The sequence below is a fragment of the Eulemur rufifrons genome, chromosome 6 (assembly GCF_041146395.1).
Source record: "Eulemur rufifrons isolate Redbay chromosome 6, OSU_ERuf_1, whole genome shotgun sequence".
In the NCBI taxonomy this organism is placed as follows: domain Eukaryota; kingdom Metazoa; phylum Chordata; class Mammalia; order Primates; family Lemuridae; genus Eulemur; species Eulemur rufifrons.
In genome coordinates, this window is record NC_090988.1 from 104542837 (window position 1) to 104561225 (window position 18389).

The window sequence follows — 18389 nt, forward strand, 5'->3', positions numbered from 1 at the left end:
CCCCCCCCCACCCCCACCCCCACCCCACTGCAGCTCCCCTGGCTTCATTGCTGCTTCTAGAACTTTCAGAGCATGCTCCCCTTCCTGACCTGTGCTCTTGCCCCTGTGTTTCATTGCCTCAAGACCCCCTGGGGCTCCTTCACTTCCCTCCTTTGCAAATAAATGCCGAGTCCCCAGACCCCTCTCGCGCAGCGGGAGACCCTCCCTCTGCTTCACCGCCCCCTGCGTGGCCCCTGCCAGCCCCTACCTACGTGTCCTTGTCGTGTGGTGTCACCTGTTTACGTTCGCAGACGTTTTTATCGTGTTGTATGATGTACCATGTGTATTTATGGCGCTACATATTTATGTATCAAATACATATTTATTGTATTATGTATCACATATTTGTTTATTCCCTGTCTTTCTGCCTAGAATGGCAGCTCTCGGAGGACAGGGGTTTTTGTCTGTTTTGTGGAATGAAGGAGTCGACTTACAAAGTGGATTAGAGGGGAGTTTCCCCGGGAAGTTGAGGGGCTGACTCCGGGGTCCCCCCACCTGGGCTGGGGCCTGGGGAGCTGAACAGGGGAGATCCGGGCTGACACTCCTGGCCCTGTCCGCAGAGGCCTCGCCACACCTCAGAGCTCGCTGCCGTCGGGCCAGCCCCCAGCCTGGCTTCCTCGCTGGTGAGCTGGGGGACCTCAGCCGGCCTGGTGCAGGTGGGCTGCTGGAAGGGCTGAGGGCACCGTTAGCACGCCTGGCCACGTGTAACAGAAGCCACTGGAAGTGACTCCAATGGTGGAGGATTACCGTGGGTTGCGGGGGGGGGCTGCCCACCCACCACGCTGCTCTACCCGACTCTCCCCTAGTCTCTCTTCCCAGAGACCGAAGGCCTCACGCGGAGAGTGGACACCTCTGGGCTCAGGCCACATAGCCTTGGTGATGGTCTCACTCCTAATGCCAAGACCCAAATCCATGGGGAGGGACGGTGACCTGCAGGCCCACATTGCAGACGGGGGCCCTGTCAGGAAGGGGCGACTCTGCTGGCACACAGTAGGTGCTCAGTTAGTTGGAGCTTGAACCATTGCTGTTATTGTTGGGGGGCGTCTGGGAGGGGCATGGCTGGAGGCAGCAGAGGTGGGGCTGGGGGTGTCCCCCAGGGTGTGGGGGGAGGGGTAGCTCCCAGGCCTGTCCAGGACCAGGCAGGAGGCTGCGTCTGTCTGGGGCCCTCACTGGCCTGTCCGGGGCCTGTTGGCTCCAAAGAGTCCCCCAGAGGCTGAGAGCAACGTCCTCGTGCCCTTGGAATGGGGAGGTCCCTGCAGGGGCTCTCACTACAGCCTTCTCCACCCTGCTCTGGCTTCCAGTGCCTCACAGGGGACTGCGGAGTCCCTCGGGGGCTCGGGGTGGCTGTCCTGACCTCGGAGGACACTGCTGAGTCCCGCGGGGGCTCGGGGTGGCTGTCCTGACCTTGGAGGACACTGCTGAGTCCCGTGGGAGGTCGGGGTGGCTGTCCTGACCTCGGAGGACACTGCTGAGTCCCGCGGGGGGTCGGGATGGCTGTCCTGACCTCAGAGGACACTGCTGAGTCCCGTGGGAGGTCGGGGTGGCTGTCCTGACCTCGGAGGACACTGCTGAGTCCCGTGGGAGGTCGGGGTGGCTGTCCTGACCTCGGAGGACACTGCTGAGTCCCGCGGGAGGTCGGGGTGGCTGTCCTGACCTCGGAGGACACTGCTGAGTCCCGCGGGAGGTCGGGGTGGCTGTCCTGACCTCGGAGGACACTGCTGAGTCCCGTGGGAGGTCGGGGTGGCTGTCCTGACCTCGGAGGACACTGCTGAGTCCCGCGGGAGGATGGGGTGGCTGTCCTGACCTCGGAGGACACTGCTGAGTCCCGCGGGAGGTCGGGGTGGCTGTCCTGACCTCGGAGGACACTGCTGAGTCCCGTGGGAGGTCGGGGTGGCTGTCCTGACCTCAGAGGACACTGCTGAGTCCCGCGGGAGGTCGGGGTGGCTGTCCTGACCTCGGAGGACACTGCTGAGTCCCGCGGGAGGTCGGGGTGGCTGTCCTGACCTCGGAGGACACTGCTGAGTCCCGCGGGAGGTCGGGGTGGCTGTCCTGACCTCGGAGGACACTGCTCAGTCCCGTGGGAGGTCGGGATGGCTGTCCTGACCTCAGAGGACACTGCTGAGTCCCGTGGGGGGGTCGGGGTGGCTGTCCTGACCTCGGAGGACACTGCTGAGTCCCGTGGGAGGATGGGGTGGCTGTCCTGACCTCGGAGGACACTGCTGAGTCCCGTGGCAGGTTCGGGGTGGCTGTCCTGACCTCGGAGGACACTGGTGAGTCCCGTGGCAGGTTCGGGGTGGCTGTCCTGACCTCGGAGGGCCCTGCTGAGTCCTGCGGGGGCTCGGGGTGGCTGTCCAGCGCTGGATGTATGACCAGATCCGGCTTTGCTGTCTTCACGGCCTGAAGCTCCCGCACGGACCCCTCACTCAGCTCCACGGAGGTCAGGCTGTAGCCACATGCACAGGACGGGGGGTCAGTGGGGGGAAGAGGCGGGGCTGGGGGGCAACGCTGCCTGAGAGTAGGAGCTGGGGGCAGTGAAGGGCTCTGGCCCAGGCTGTGCCGCAGGCATACGGGGATAGAAGGTGGCCGGTTAGGAGGTTTGTCAGAGGCTTGGAAAGAGAGGCCGGGGCAGGGGCCTTGCGAGCAGGAAAACGGTGTCCAGGTCACTGGACCAGTCGGTGGTCGTGGGCACCAGACAACAGATGGAAGTTCGGCCAGGCAGAGTGGTCAAGGCCCAGGGCTGTGGCCAGGGCTCCAGAGGGGCTCCCAGGGCTGGGCTCCCAGGTCTGTGTTTGAGGCCAGTCACTTGGGAGCTCCCGCAGAGGGGCTCCTCTACGGGGTCCAGGGGAAGCCCCCAGGCATCCACCCCCCACCTCAGGTTGACAGGCTGAGTCCCCACACCCTTCCCGCCCCTGTCCCCACCTGAGGGTCTGCAGGCTGCACGCCGGGTGCTGCAGGACGGCACACAGGGAGGTCAGCGTGGAGCCGGGCAGCTGGCAGCCGCTGAGATCCAGAGTGGCCAGGGCGGGGCTCTGCCGGAGCATGGCCACCAGGTACTGGAGGGCTCGCTGGGGCACAGGCAGCTGCAGCCTGTGGGGACGGCTGAGCTCAGGAGCTGCTGGGTGCGGGGGCCCATCCCTCAGTCCCTCCCAGGCCAGGCCTTACCTAAGCGTCTGCACCCGGCACTGGGGCCAGGCCAGGCCCTCGCTCAGCAAACGCAGGCCGACCTCGCTGAGCCGGCTGTGGAGGAGGCTCAGCTCCGTCAGGGCAGGGGCTGCCTGCAGGGCCGCAGAGAGGTCTCTGCAGACCGCGTCCGGAAGTTTGCAGCGCGACAGCCTGTGGTCAGGAAGCACGCACCCGCAAGCTCCTTAGCCGCCTCCCCGCCCCCACTCCCGGGCGGCCTGCGGTCCTCCCTGGGCCCCACAGAGCCTTCCCTCCCTCTGTCACCACCTGTCCCTGGGGAGCTGTGTCCCCTGTGTGCACACACTGCTCTGTGCCCCCTTCTCCCTTGGGAGCTTTCTGATGGGCCAAGGCAGACCTCATTTTCAACACGTTTGAGTGCCACGCAATTGTCCGTGGAGGTGAGATGGGCCGTGGCCAGTCCCTAACGGCCGGGTAGTGCTGTTGTCTCTACTTTTTCGCCGTGATAAATAGTGGTGTGCTGAGCATCTCTGTGCATTTAATTTATCAGTAGCATCGCTGGCCAAACGGGATCCCCTTTCTGGCTCCTGTGTTTACCTCCATATCCTGCCCCCGCCACGCCACACTAGGCTGCTTTGCCACGTCACCATGACACACGGCAGCCTACTGCATCACGCCCATCACTGCTGGTTGCTACAATGTTTCTCACCGCTGCTCCCTTGCTGACAGCTGAGAGTAACCGGACAGTCATTTCACTCTGAGTACCGCACGTGTGTAACCTTGTGAAATCTCACATCATCCTCCCAGGCAGCAACTACTGGCTCCATTCGCAAGTGTGGTCAGGTTGGCCCACAGGCACACAGAGCATGCCAGGGTCCGCGGCCACCCGACCCTGGGCCTGACCCTGCCACTGCCCTCTACCGCTTGCCTCTAAGAATCCAGCGGGATCGCCAGCAGTTTCCAGCAGCACTCGGCACCCTTCCTTTGCAAGGAAAATACATTCTTTTCTTCCTTACTCCTCCCCTAGAATGCTCAGCTGCACTCTGCTTTCCACGCAGGCCAGGACCAAACCTTTTCCTACTAGCACCCAACCTGGTGACAAAGCCGAGGACCCCTCCCCTTGTCCCCCAGCCCTGTGTGGGTGGAGCCTGCCAACTCCAGCACCAGACCCCAAGGCCACAGGCTCTAAGCCTGTCCCTCAGCTACTCCCAGCAGGCCACAGTCTGTCTCTGCCCAGGGCATCCCTCTCTCCGTCCCCTCCGTGGGAGGGGCTGGGGGTGGGCACTCACGTGAGGCTGCTCAGACCGCACTGTTGGTCAGTCATGGCCTGAAGAGTGGACACAGTGGGGAGGCCGGGAGTTGTTTCGTGGTGGCTCGAGGACTGCTGGGAGAGAGACGAAGGTGAAGCCCACCCGGGCCCTCCCCGTTGCCCCCAGAAAGGGTTCCTTCCCATCCCTGGTCCTGGGGTCTCAGTGCTGCCCCTGCCTCTCACCTGCAACTCAGCCAGGACCTCCCCACCCCCTTCACCCTCCCCCCACCAAACCCAGAGTGAAACCACTCGACTGTGGCCAGTGTGAGCATGTCACCCACGTTCCCCGGGTGGGTCTTCAGGTCCCCAGGCCCAGCCCCTGCCAACGTCCTGACATCCATTCTCTCAACAGATGCCACGCACCTAGGCAGGTGCCGAGCTGGAGATAAATCCAAAGAAACTCATAAGCCTTGCCCTGGCGGAGCTGAGGGTCTGGTGGGGGAGACAGGCATGGGCAGATCTCACGGCAGGGTGGTCAACAGGGCCCTTCTGGGGCCAGTGGGGTCCTAAGCCGGCTGTGGGAGCCAGGGCGGGCTTTGCAGACAGGCAGCAAAGTGAGAATGCTGGGAGGTTGCCTTGGTTGTGCATGACTGGGGGTGGGGACGGGATGGGGGGGAAGCTGCCTTGCAAGGAGGTGAACAAAGCAGCCTAAGTCCCTCTCCCCTGTCTGAGGGAGCACGCTCCGTGTGCCCAGACGGACCCGAGGCGCACAGCGTGCTCAGGCACACCCGCCCCGCACGCAGAGGGACCTGCAAAGGGGCAGCTCTGCCCTGGGGACTCACCTGCTGCCGCCCAGGTGGCCCTGCAGCCGCTTCCCCAGGCTCTTCTTCCTTTTCTTCTCCTGTGCAGCGGCCAGCCTGCAGCCGGCCAGCCGAAGCCCCCGTCCCGTGGGGCAGCACCTCACGCAGTAGCTCAGAACAGCGATGTCCATGCGGCGGAAGCTCACGCGCTCCAGCGCCAGCTCCCGGAAGCTGCCCAGGGCCTGGCGCACAGAGGCATCCTCCTGCGTCTCGTACAGACAGTACAGCAGCTCCAGCGGGTAGTTCAGCTCCTCTTCCTCCTCCTCCTCCTCCTCCTCTGGCTCTCCCGTGTCCTCGAGCACTTCGGTCCCCTCTGGTGCCACCCTAGGGCAGCCCTGCCCCTGCACCCACCGCAGGGCATGCTGCTTCGCTCTCTCTCAGACCACGCAGCCCAAGTGGCGCTCGACGTCGCGCATCCGCTGGGCGCTCAGTAGTCCAAAGAGGAAGCGCGTGGTGAGCGCAAGGTGGTGGCGCGGCTGGGAGTCCCCGCTCAGGAGCGTCCGGCAGGTAGGACAGTGCAGCGAAGAACTGGTCGGTGAACCGGTAGGTGACCTCGGTCTCCAGCACGCCTGGAAGCTCTTTCTTGCTGAGAAAGTGTCTGGACTTTGGAGCCACGGAGCTCCAGCCGCTCCAGGTCCTTCTCAGCGAATTGAGCCCCAGGACGCCCTCGCGGGCCAGGCGGCACAGCTTGCGCAGCTCTCCCTGCACCTGGGGCCTGTCTGCGGTGGGAGCGGAGCTCAGCACGCTGGCGATGAAAAGCAGGTACATGGACGTGGTGGTCTTGGAGGTGCCAGACAGGTCCCGGCGAGCTCCAGCTGCTGGCGCAGGACGGTGCACACGATCCAGCGCACAAAGGGCACGAAGCACAGCGCGAACAACGTCTCGTTCTCTTTCACGAAGCGGTAGGCGCTCGGCCCTCCACTCGTCTTGGAAGAACTTGTAGAAATACTTCTTGTCCCTGTCGGAGAAGCCCCGAACCTCGGCGCACTGCGGGGAGCACGAGCGGCCCGGCAGCCTCCCCGGGGCGGAGGCGCGCGCGCGGTCACCAGCAGGCGGGCCGTGGGCAGCAGCGCCTTGTTCAGCAGCCCGCACGGCACCCGCGCGCCGCTCGTGGCCTCGCAGGGGTCCGTGCAGGGCGCGGCTTCGGGGGCGTCCAGCGCCGGCAGCTCGTCCGCGCCGTCCAGGACGAAGAGGAGCCGCACCGGCGCCCCGCGGTCTGGGCACTGATCCAGGATCAGGTCGGCCAGGCTGCGCGTGCCAGGCGCTCCAGCAGCTCGCCGCACGGCATGAAGAAGGCGAAGTCCACCTGGCTCTGGCAGAGCTTGCCCGCCGCCCAGGCGTACAGGATTTGCTTGGCCGCCATGGTCTTGCCGATGCCCGCCGGGCCCCGCAGCACCACGGTCAGCGGCCGCTGGCCCTCCTTGTCGCGGCGGGACAGCCGGTTGAAGGTGTGTGTGTCCGGGCGCCGCGCGCGCTGCGGCTCCGGAGCCTCCGCCAGCCCCGGCGCCTCCTCCGCCAGGGCGCCGCTCTCCGCCGGGATGAGCAGCTTGGTGAAGCGCTTGCTGATCTTCACCGAGTGCGCGTTTCTCTCCTTCACTTTGGCGCGCTGGCGCAGCACGTGCTCCCGGTATTGCTTCTTGTACTCTGGCGGAGGGGACACCGACGGGGCGGTGGAGTCAGTCGACCTCAGGGAGCCGATGCCCTCCCCGCCCAGCTCGGGCCTCAGTTTCCCCTACTGGGCCACAGCCTCCTCCCCGCCAGCCTTCCCGGGCCTCAGTTTCCCCTACTGGGCCACAGCCTCCTCCCCGCCAGCCTTCCCGGGCCTGCCTCAGTTTCCCCTACTGGGCCACAGCCTCCTGCCCGCCAGCCTTCCCGGGCCTGCCTCAGTTTCCCCTACTGGGACACAGCCTCCTGCCCCGCCCAGCTCGGGCCTCAGTTTCCCCTACTGGGCCACAGCCTCCTCCCCGCCAGCCTCCCCGGGAGAGAGACCTACCAGACACGGAGAGCAGCGCCGAGGAGGTGCGGCCGAGCCCTGGAAGGAAAACCCAAGTGAGGCCCCGCCGAGGGCGGGTCACGCTCAGCAGCTCCCAGGGCCCGAGAATTCGTGGACAAAGCGGCCCAGCAGGGGCCGCGCGGGGAATTTTCCAGGGCAGCGGGGCGGGGCGGCCGGGACAGTCGGGACCGAGGGGCCGGAGGGCGGGGACTCGGGACCCCCCACCCCGAACTCAGGCTGCATCCGCTGCTCCTTGAGCCGCGCGCCACGTCGCGCACGTCCGCCCGCTTCAGGGTCGTGCGGGCCACGTCCAGCGCCGGCTCCGGCCCGTAGAGGTGGGTCAGCCGCTCCGCCGGGTCCACGGCGTCCGCGCGCTCCGGCCGCCCCCACGGGATGCTGCGTCCGTCCGCCAGCGCGTCCCGCAGCTTGTGGCGGAAGCGCTTCAGCTGCTCCTGGCTGAGGTCCTCCAGTGCGGCCAGGAGCAGCTCTCGGGCCACCGCGGCGGGGGGCCCGAGCTGCAGGAGGGAGTCGTCGGGGGCTGTCCCCTTGACCTCGCCCCCCCGCCCCTCCCCGACTCCGGCGTGCGCTCCCACCCCCTCCCGGCAGGGACGCAGACATGCCCGGGCTCTCCCAGGACCCCCCCCCCGGTGCCCCCCAGCGAGTTGATGCGATCCCCGGGTAAGGGGTGCAGAGGCAGGAGAGACTCCAGACCCCCTTCTCCCCTCCAAAGACCGGATCAAGGCCTCTCGGCCTTCCAAGAGGAAGTGGGCACAGGCCCTTGCGGACCCAAGCGCTGGGGGGGCCTTCCTGCTCCATCCCTCCCTTCCCCTTTATTCTTTCCACATACCTGGCCAGGCCAGGTCAAAGGCTCAAGGTGAGGTGTCTGCAAGGGCCTGTGCGCTCCCCTTTCCCTCCCCTCCCTGGGTGCCCGGAGGCTCTCAGCAGGCTGGCCCAGCTGTATCCCTGGACACCCCCAGGCTACTGTTCAGTGGGCCCAGCCTGGGGACCTTGCTCCAGGGGCAGACCCCACAAAGGGCATCTGTAGGGTCCTTTAGCATCCTGAGCCTGGCATGGGGTGGGGGAAGGATGTGGGCAGGGGTGTGAAGCCCCAGGGGGTCAGCGGGTGGGGTGGAGGCCCCAGGGGGCGGAGACCAGCCAACCCCAGGTGCCCATGCTGGGAGCGCACTCACCTGGGGCAGGAGGCCTCGGGCTCATCCATGGCGTCTCCTCCCTGGGTCTCTCAGGGGCAGGGGCAGGCATCAGAGAGGGGGCCCCTCCCCAGGCTGACCTGGAGCTGAGTCTCAGGGGATCATCCAGCTGGGTCCATTCCGCAGCTCAGCCAGCACTGAGATGTCCTGACAGTCACCAAGCTCCCAAACTCGGGCACTGTGCCCTTTAAGTGCTCTGCTTGGTGACCTTTGGTTCCTTACGACTCCTTTATTCCATTAACATCCCCGCCCCCAGAACCCATGGGGCATGGCATCAAGGCTTGGCTGTGAGCAGGTCACAGCAGAGCAAGGTGGGCTGCATGGAGGGGGTGGCTGCCCCCGAATGAGGCCTTCAGCTCAGGGCTCAGGAGAGGTTGGAGCCTGGAGCAGGGGTGAGGAAGGGCTTCCAGGCAGAGCAGAGGGACCCTGAGAACAACAGAGGGACGGGCACGGTGCTGTGGGGGAAGGCAGGCCAGCAGCAGGCACGAGGGGTCCCTGGGACAGGGACCAACTGAAGCTCCCGAACCCGAGCTGGGCAGGCTGTCGGGCGAGGTCTGGACATGAACAGCACATGAGCCCCGGGACTGCAGGGGCGCACACGCCCGCAGGGTGGAGTATGCGGGTGTGTGGGTGGGAGAAATGGGCGTGTGTGTCTGTGTGACCACGCCGACACTGTGTGTGTGGACCTACCTGTGCTGGGCTAAACAGTGGTCCCCAAGGAGACCAGGCCCTAATCCCCAGAACCTGTGCGTGTTCCCTCACCTGCCAAAAGATGGGCGATTATCATGGGTTATCCGTGCGGGCCCACAGAGTCATCCTCAGAGCAAAGAGGAGACAGTGCCATTCAACACAGAGAAGGCAGCCCGGGGCTGCTGGCCTTGAGGGGGAAGAGGGGCCAGGGAGCCGGGAAATGCAGCTCCGGAAGCTGGGAGCTTGCAGGAAAAGGCCAGCAGAGGTTCCCTCCCCCTGGAGGCTCCAGGAGTCCGCAGGGGGCCGACCGGCTGGATCTGAGCCCAGTGAAACCGACTCTGGACTCTGGACCTCCAGAACGGTGAGAGTAAAGGTGCACCCTTAGAGCCACCTGTGCTGTTTAAGTCACCGTGAGGGCAGTGATTGGTTGTAGCAGCCGCAGGAAGTAAACGGAGCGTCTCTCTGGGGGAACCGGTGTGAACAGAGCCGTGTGCAAGGGCTGTGCCGCCTTGGCCGTGGGTGGGTCGTCCTGCGTCTGTCCTGCTTCCGTCTGGGCTGCCCTGGGGACAGAACGCAGCGTCCTGGGACCCTCTGGTCCACTGCGCCGTCCACCAGGAGGAAGGGCCCAGAGACAGGCCTGTTCCTCCGTGATTCCTTTTTGCTATTTAAGACAAAACAGCCCCTCCCCCCCACCCCAGGGTCAGGTTATCAAAGGTGCTGGTCCAGCCACACTCACACTTGCCCCTCGGACCCCCGATGTCTGTGCCCATCAGGCTCCTGTTGGCTGGTTCCTCTGGGGACTGCCTGGTGCCTGCAGAGTCCCCTTGTGAGGGGGGCCTTATGGACACGCACAGACCCGGGAGGACTCCGCGGGGCTGAGTCTGGGCTCCACCGGCCTGGCCACGTGGCCTTAGCAAAGCAAACTCTCTGAGCTTCAGTTCCCTTCGCCCTAAAGCATGGAGAAAAGTCCTGCCTTCCGGGATGTCGTGGTGACTCAGTCGACAGGAGTGAGCTCCCCCTCACTCTGCTTTCTGCACGGGGCGCTGGCAATGACAGCTGTGCCATCTCGCTGCTGTGGCCGCCAGGGTCCCCACAGGAAACACAGGGTCCCCCCACACCTGGCCAGGCGGCTCTGGGCTTCCTCAGAAAGCCGTGAGCGGAATGGAAGAAGGGAAACCCCAGGGCTGGTCTGGGGGCGGACAGGGGAGGGGGCCATGGTGATGGGAGCCTGGGAGCAGAGCCACACAGAGGGGGGCCCTCCTCTCTCCTGCTCCCTGCCCCCCACCCGTCTCACCTGCCTGCTGGGCACAGTGGGCAAGGACACAGCCGCTGGGACGTCTGTACTTTAAAAGGACTTTCGAGAACGTGGGAAGTCCCCCTTGTTATCGCAGAACCCTAACAGTCTGAGCCCAGGGAGGAGCGGCCCCACCCTGGCAGGCCCAGAGCAGGGACGAGGCCCCCCCCCAGGCCATGGTGTAGGCAGCACCCGGGACAGTAGAGGAGGAGACAGGGTCTCCCTGGGGTCGGGGTCCTGGGGAAAGCCCTGGCAGCCTGGCCGGCCCGACACCGACTCCGACACCGAGTCCGGGTCTGGCTGCCTGAGGGAGCGGCCGTGAGCGCCGGCTCAGAGCGTGTCCGTGCAGGGCCTCGACTCCCCGGCAGCCGCGACTCTGGAGAGGGAAGCTGCAAAGCAAAGCAACAGCCCAGAGAACAAACGGAGACGCGTCGGAGCTCTGCTGTGGCCCCGAGGATCTTGGCATGGACGGCTTGGTGGGCACCGCCGGCCCCCGGGCCATGGCCCCCCCCGCTGACGGGCCCCGGTGCCCCCCTGGCCCCGACACGCTCCCGCACGGGCCATGGCTCTCAAAGCACGTTCTCTTTTCTCTCTCCCGGGTATAAATTCTTGAAAACAATTTCTCCGCCTCCTTTTCACTGTTGTTTAAGTCAGAAGGCGAACGGGTCACAAGCACAGACTGTCCGGGAGCAAGTCCTGGCTCCGCCACCCAACGCTGTGTGGCCTTGGACAAGTCAGTCCGCTTCTCTGGGCCTCCGCTTCCTCACCCGTGAAACGGGGCAGTGGTGACACTGACGTCACAGGGCTGTGTGGCGTGTCCTGGACACCCGCACGCCTCACCGCGCGCTCTGTGACAGCCCTGCCCCCGCCTCGCTGCTCCGCGGCTGTGTGCTCTGGGCGGCCAGGAACGACCCACCCAAACCCCCTTCAGCTCTGCTCTCCGGCACCAGCCCTGCAGGCTCGCCACTGCCTTTCTCTGGAAATTTCCTGTTGTCAGAGGCAACCACGGGCCGCGGGACAGTGTTGTGTCAGCCCCTGGGCGATCTGCCATCCAGGGTCACGAGGCCTGTGGCATGGGACACCAAGGTCACGCTCAGCCTCGCGTCTGTACTACAGGGACCTCGCCTCAAGCGGACTCTGCGCCCTGTGAGCTCTCAGCACCTGTTGACAACAGCCCGGAAAGGGGATGTGACAACAGCCGACACCGCGGGAGTCCTTGGCCGTGGTGCCATGCGGAAGCCTGTGGAAGGGAGAGAAGCTCGGGGCGGGGGCAGGGGGCCCGGGGACAGCAGGGGTGAGGAGGCCAGAGGAACAGGGGAGGAAAGAAGGGAACGGGGGGCGGGGAGCCTGCAATGCCGTCCACCCGGATTTGTGTCGCCCACAAGGGTTAGCTTCTGCGGAGAGCCACCGCTCCCAAGGTGTAACTTGGAAATCTCTAAAAATTAATTTAAGCTTCATTGTGAATTTCCTCAAAGGTCCCTCCAAAGGGATTTTACCACCCCACAAAACTTGGAGGGAATCTTTGGTCCTTTCCTCCTCCCTCCCGAGTCCCCTCTTGGCAGGCACTGATGAGGCCTCCTGAGTCCTCCCAACCGCGCCTCCGTATGTCTGCTCCCCCCGGGGTCCTCCTCCCCTCAGACCTTCCTTCAAAAAGCCCGTTCTCGAGCGTTTCGTGTGTGCTGAGCGGCACGTTCTCTCCCTGCTATGAGCATCCACTCGCACCTCTCTGCCACAGAGAGGCGCCCTCGACGGCCCCAGCAGCCCGTAGGTGGACGAGTGGGTGACAAGTGGGTGACTGGACCCACAGCCCCCGCCCTGCGCGCAGGCTGATCGGTGCCTTCGGGGAAGTGGCCTGGTTCCTAGCAAGACACGCACCACGGAAACGGACTCAAAAAGAAGGTAAAAACCTGACTACATCTGTAGCAAGTAAAGAGATTGAGTTAGTAATCAAGACATTTCCCACAAAGAAAAGTCTCATACCTCTGCAGTCCCCACCACCAGCTGCAGACTGGAACCATGGCCATTAGGACCCAGGCCACACAGCAGGAGGGCAGTGAGCAAGCGAAGCTTCATCTGCATTTGCAGCCGTGCCCGAGGCTTGGCTCGCTGGCTTCATCCCCCCGAGCTCCGGCCGTCAGATCAGCCACGCATTGGTTGCAGGAAAACAAGCTCAGCGCTCCCACAGATTCTGTATTATGGTGAGTTGTATAATTATTTCATCATATGTTACAATGTAATAATAATAGAAATAAAGTGCACAATAAATGCAATGTGCTTGAATCGTCCAGAAACCATGCTCCCTACTCCCTGGTCTTTGGGAAAATTGTCTCCATGGCAACGGTCCCTGGTGCCACAAAGGCTGGGGACCGGTGTGCACCTGTAGTCCCAGCCAGTGGGAAGCTGAGGCGGGAAGATTGCTTGAGCCCAGGAGTTCCAGTCTAGTGTGGGCAACATAGCAAGACATTATCTCTAAAAAATAAAAACAAACAAAATCTTTAAAGTGAAATGAAAATACAAGGTATCAAAATTTGGGGGAGTCATCAAAAGTGGTGCCTGGAGGGAAATCTGTACATTGAATGCATATATGAATATTGGGTAAGAAGAAAGATCTAAAATCAATAATCTAAGCTTCCACCTTAAGAAACTGGAAAAAGAGGCCGGGCGCGGTGGCTCACGCCTGTAATCCCAGCACTCTGGGGGGCCGAGGCGGGTGGATCGCTCAAGGTCAGGAGTTCGAGACCAGCCTGAGCAAAAGCGAGACCCTGTCTCTACTAAAAATAGAAAGAAATTACCTGGCCAACTAAAATATATATAGAAAAAATTAGCCGGGCATGGTGGCGCATGCCTGTAGTCCCAGCTACTCGAGAGGCTGAGGCAGGAGGATCGCTTGAGCCCAGGAGTTTGAGGTTGCTGTGAGCTAGGCTGACGCCACGGCACTCACTCTAGCCAGGGCAACAAAGCGATACTCTGTCTCAGAAAAAAAAAAAAAAAAACTGGAAAAAGAAAAGCAAATCGAATCTAAAATAAGCAGGGAAAAAAGAAATAATGAAAATCAGAGCAGAAATCAATGAAATTGGAACGAGGAAATCAATAAAGAAAATCAAAAACCCAAAAGCCGGCTCTTTGGAACGACTGAAATTGCCAAATCTCTAGCCAGGCTAGCCAAGAAAAAAGCGGGTGAGAGACACGTCACTAATATTTAGAGGAAACAAGGGCCATTGCTGTTGATCCTACGGACATCAAAAGGATAATAAAGGAATTTTATGAACAACTCCATGCACACAAATGCAATAACTTAGATAAAAAATGGACCAATTCCTTGAAAGACGCAACCTTTCAAAACTCACACAAGACGTAGATAAAATGAATAGGCACTATGTGTTAAGGAAGTTGAGGCAACAATTAATAACCTTCCAAAACAGGAAGCATCAGGCCCAGAAGGTCTCACTGGTGAATTCTACTAAACTTTTAAAGAAGAAATGACAACAATTTTCTAAGATCTTTTCCAGAAAACAGAAGCAGAGGGAACACTTCGTTCTAGGAAGGCTGTGATACCTTCATACAAAAACTAGAGAAAGACATTACAAGAAAGGAAAACCACAGACCAATATTTCTCATGAATGTAGATACAGAAATTCTCAACAAAATATTAGCAAATTAAATCTAGCATGTATAAAATGAATTACGTGTCACAATCAAGTGGGGTTTATTCCAGGCATCCAAGGCTGGTTTACCATTCAAATATAAATTCATGTAATCCATTACATCGATGGGCTAAGGGAGAAAAATCGTACAATCATATCAATAGATGCAGAAAAAGCATTTGACAAAACCCAACACCTGTTCATGATAAAAGCTCCAGCAAAGGAAGACTAGAGTGGAACTTCTCACCTTGATGAAGAACGTGGGCAAAGCCTACAGCTAATGTCATACTTAATAGTGGCACACTAGATGTAAGATTGGGAACAAGACAAAGATGCCCTCACCACACCATTCCACATCATCTTAGCCTGTGCAGTAAGACCAGAAAAAGAAACAAAGGGTATACGTATTGGGGAGGAAGAAATAAAGTGCTTTTGTTTGCACCTGACGTGATTGTCTAAGTAGAAAATAACAAAGAACAAAAAATTCCTGGAACTGATAATTATAGCAAAGTTGCAGGATACAAAGTTAATAAGCAGAAATCCCTTGCTTTCCTGTGTACACCATCAGTGAACAATTGAGATCTGAAATTTAAAACATAACATTATGTATAATAGCACCGAAAAAGTGACGGATATAAATCTAACAAAATATGTACAAGATCTATATGAGATAAACTCAATCTCTGATGAAATTAAAGATATAAACAAGTGGAGGGATATTATACATTCATGGGTAGGAACACTCAGTATTATTAAGATGCCAATTCTTCCCAAATTGATCTATAGATTCAATGCAATCCAAATAAAAATTCCAGCAAGCAATTTTGTGGATATCAAAAACCTGATTCTCAAGTTTATATGGAAAGGCCAAAGACCCAGAATAGCCCACACGATGTTGAAGAACAAAGTCAGGGTCTGACACCACCTGGCGTAAAACTTGCTACAAAGCCACAGTGATCAGGACAGTGTGATAGTGGAAAACATTGGACAAATAGATCAATGGAACAGAATAGAAAGTCCAGAGACAGGCACACACAAATACAGTCAACTGATCTTTGATCAAGGAGCAACCGCAATCCGGTGGAAATGGGTAGTCTTTTCAACAAAGGATGCCGGAACAATTGTTCATCCCCAAGCCAAAAAAGAGGAATCTAGATACAGAACTTACACTTCTCACAGAAAGTAACTGAAAATGTATTATAGACCCAAATGGTAAATGCAATACAATAGGACTTCCAGAAGGTAACACAAGAGGAGATTGAGGTGGCCTTGGGTTTGGCAATGTTTTTTAGATACAGCACCAAAAACACAGGGTACGAAAGAAGAAATTGTTAAGTTAGACTTCATTAAAATTAAAAACTTCTGCTCTAGAAAAAATACTGTCAAGAGAATGAAAAGACAAGCCACACGTGTTTGTAAAACACATATCTGATCAAGGACTGATATTCAAAATATACAAAGAATTCTTTTTTTTTTTTTTTTTTTGAGACAGGGTCTCACTCTGTTGCCCAGGCTAGAGTGCCGTGACATCAGCCTCACTCACAGCAACCTCAAACTCCTGGGCTCAAGCAATCCTCCTGCCTCAGCCTCCTGAGTAGCTGGAACTACAGGTATACGGCACCACGCCTGGCTAATTTTTTCTATTTTTAGTAGAGACGGGGTCTCGCTCTTGCTCAGGCTGGTCTCAAACTCCTGAGTTCAAGCAATCCTCCTGCCTCGGCCTCCCAGAGTGCTGGGATCACAGGCGTGAGCCACCTCGCCCGGCCCACAAAGAACTCTTAAGACTCAACAATAAGATAACAAACCACCCAACTAAAAAATGGGCCCAAGAACTGAACAAACACCAGAGAAGATTTACAGACGGAAAACAAGCATATGAAGAGAGGCTGCACATCATGTGTCATTAAGGTATTTCAGATTAAAACGGTGGGACACCACTGTGTGGTGGTATCTACTGGAATGGCTAAAATCCAAAACACAGACACCGCCACACGCTGGCAAGGAACCCTCACGCGCTGCCGCTGGGAATTCAGAATGGTGCAGCCACTGTGGAAGACGGTTTGGCCCTTTCTTACAAAGCTACACGTAGGCTGTGCACCGACTGGACTCCTAGGCATTTACCCAAATGAGCTGAAAGCTTATGTCCCCACAAAAACCTGCCCGTAGTTAGTTGTTTATAGCAGCTTTCTTCATCATTGCCAAGAGTAGGAAGCCACGGAGGTGCTCTTCAGTAGGCGAACTGATAAACAAAAACTGTGGTGGAGGCCGGGCGCGGTGGCTCACGCCTGTAATCCTAGCACTCTGGGAGGCCGAGATGGGCGGATCGTTTGAGCTCAGGAGTTCGAGACCAGCCTGAGCAAGAGCGAGACCCCATCTCTACTAAAAATAGAAAGAAATTATATGGACAGCTAAAAATATATATAGAAAAAATTAGCGGGGCATGGTGGTGCATGCCTGTAGTCCCAGCTACTCGGGAGGCTGAGACAGGAGGATCCCTTGAGCTCAGGAGTCTGAGGTTGCTGTGAGCTAGGCTGACGCCACGGCACTCACTCTAGCCTGGGCAACAGAGTGAGACTCTGTCTCAAAAAAAAAAAAAACTGTGGTGGGTTCAAAACAACGTGCATTATTAATCAGTGATAAAAAGAAGTGAGCTCCAAGCCACGAGGAGACGTGGAGAAACCCTAAACACACCCTGCTAGTGAAGGGAGCCGCCCGCAAAGGCTGCGCATCGTATGACTCCAGCCAGGACCTTCTGGAAAAGGGGAGACTATGGAGACGGTGAAAAGATTAGTGGTTGCCAGGGAGGGATGGATAGGGGGAGCACAGAGGATTGTTTCATGGCAACGAAACTAACGTGCATGATATTGGAATGTGGGTGCGTGTTGTTATATGTTAGTGCAAAGTCTTCGAATGCACAACATCGAGAGTGAGCTGTCGCCTGTGCACGTCAGTCAGTAACAATGTATCCGTGCGGGTTCACCTGTAACGAATGCACCAACACAAGATGTTAATAGGCCGGGCCACGCCTGTCATCCCAGCACTCTGGGAGGCCGAGGCGGGAGGATCGCTCGAGGTCAGGAGTTCGAGACCAGCCTGAGCAAGAGCGAGACCCCCATTTCTACTAAAAATAGAAAGAAATTAGCTGGACAACTAAAAATATATATAGAAAAATTAGCTGGGCATGGTGGCACATGCCTGTAGTCCCAGCTACTCGGGAGGCTGAGGCAGGAGGATTGCTTGAGCCCAGGAGTTTGAGGTTGCTGTGAGCTAGGCTGACGCCACGGTACTGTAGCCCGGGCAACAGAGCGAGACTCTGTCTCAAAAAAATAAATAAATAAATAAATAAATAAACAAAAGCATTATCCAGTTTGAAACTTCATGAGGGAGTCTTTTAAGCAGCCTTAGTGTGGTGGCCACGCCTGTGGCGGGCGGTCTCTGCACCCAGTCCCACGGGGCGTCGCTGGGCTGCGGTCATGGGCCTCAGCACAACGGTGGCTCAGCGACAACAGAAACAGCCTGGGGGCTCTGCCCTGTCTGGGGCCAGGATTACATGGGCCACGCCTTGCTGTCAGGAGTTCAGTCCTCACCCAGGCCCCCACGGAGTTACGGTTACGACCCCTGAGCCCCCCGATCTTGAGTGCTCCGGGGCCCAGCATGGCTCACGTGTGGCGAATTTGCACCGAATTCCAGCAGCTGGGACTTGCTCCCTTGGCTCAGGTGCAGGACATTTCAGGTCCAGGTGCAGCAGAGACCAAATTTAGGTCCCGAATCTCCAAGGATCCTGCAATGGAAGCCACGTAAATCTGAACAGCCAGCGTCACAGTCCGGGCGCCACGGCTGCCTCCAGGAATCCTCTGTTCAGCTCTGGCGTCTCGAGGGACTGTGATGCTCCGCGGCTCAGCTTCTCCGAAGGGCGGTGCCCAGTGTGTGCCCACGGCACGGCGCCGTCTTCCTCCAAGAGACTCTCGCGGCATTTCCCCTTCCCCCTGGGGTCCCGCACAGAACCACACGTGACAGGACCTGCTGGCTGCTGACCCAGGCCCAGTGTCCCCTCGTCCTCACCGACATGTGACAGGACCTGCTGGCTGCTGACCCAGGCCCAGCGTCCCCTCGTCCTCACCGACACGTGACAGGACCTGCTGGCTGCTGACCCAGGCCCAGCGTCCCCTCGTCCTCACCGACACGTGACAGGACCTGCTGGCTGCTGACCCAGGCCCAGCGTCCCCTCGTCCTCACCGACACGTGACAGGACCTGCTGGCTGCTGACCCAGGCC

General features: G+C 59.2%; 1 protein-coding gene across 1 annotated transcript; it reads right to left on the minus strand.

Annotated features, from left to right (window-relative positions):
* Positions 1–404: 404 nt before the first annotated feature.
* NLRP6 (NLR family pyrin domain containing 6) lies at positions 405–8498 on the minus strand. Its single transcript, XM_069470678.1, is given in 17 exon segments — positions 405–2093; positions 2144–2482; positions 2959–3126; positions 3202–3372; positions 4467–4503; positions 4506–4558; positions 5269–5790; positions 5792–5881; positions 5883–5940; positions 5943–6092; positions 6095–6192; positions 6194–6324; positions 6327–6550; positions 6553–6930; positions 7280–7318; positions 7512–8107; positions 8470–8498. Coding segments are annotated over 17 exon segments (4110 nt in total). The 3' UTR covers positions 405–1066.
* Positions 8499–18389: the final 9891 nt, after the last annotated feature.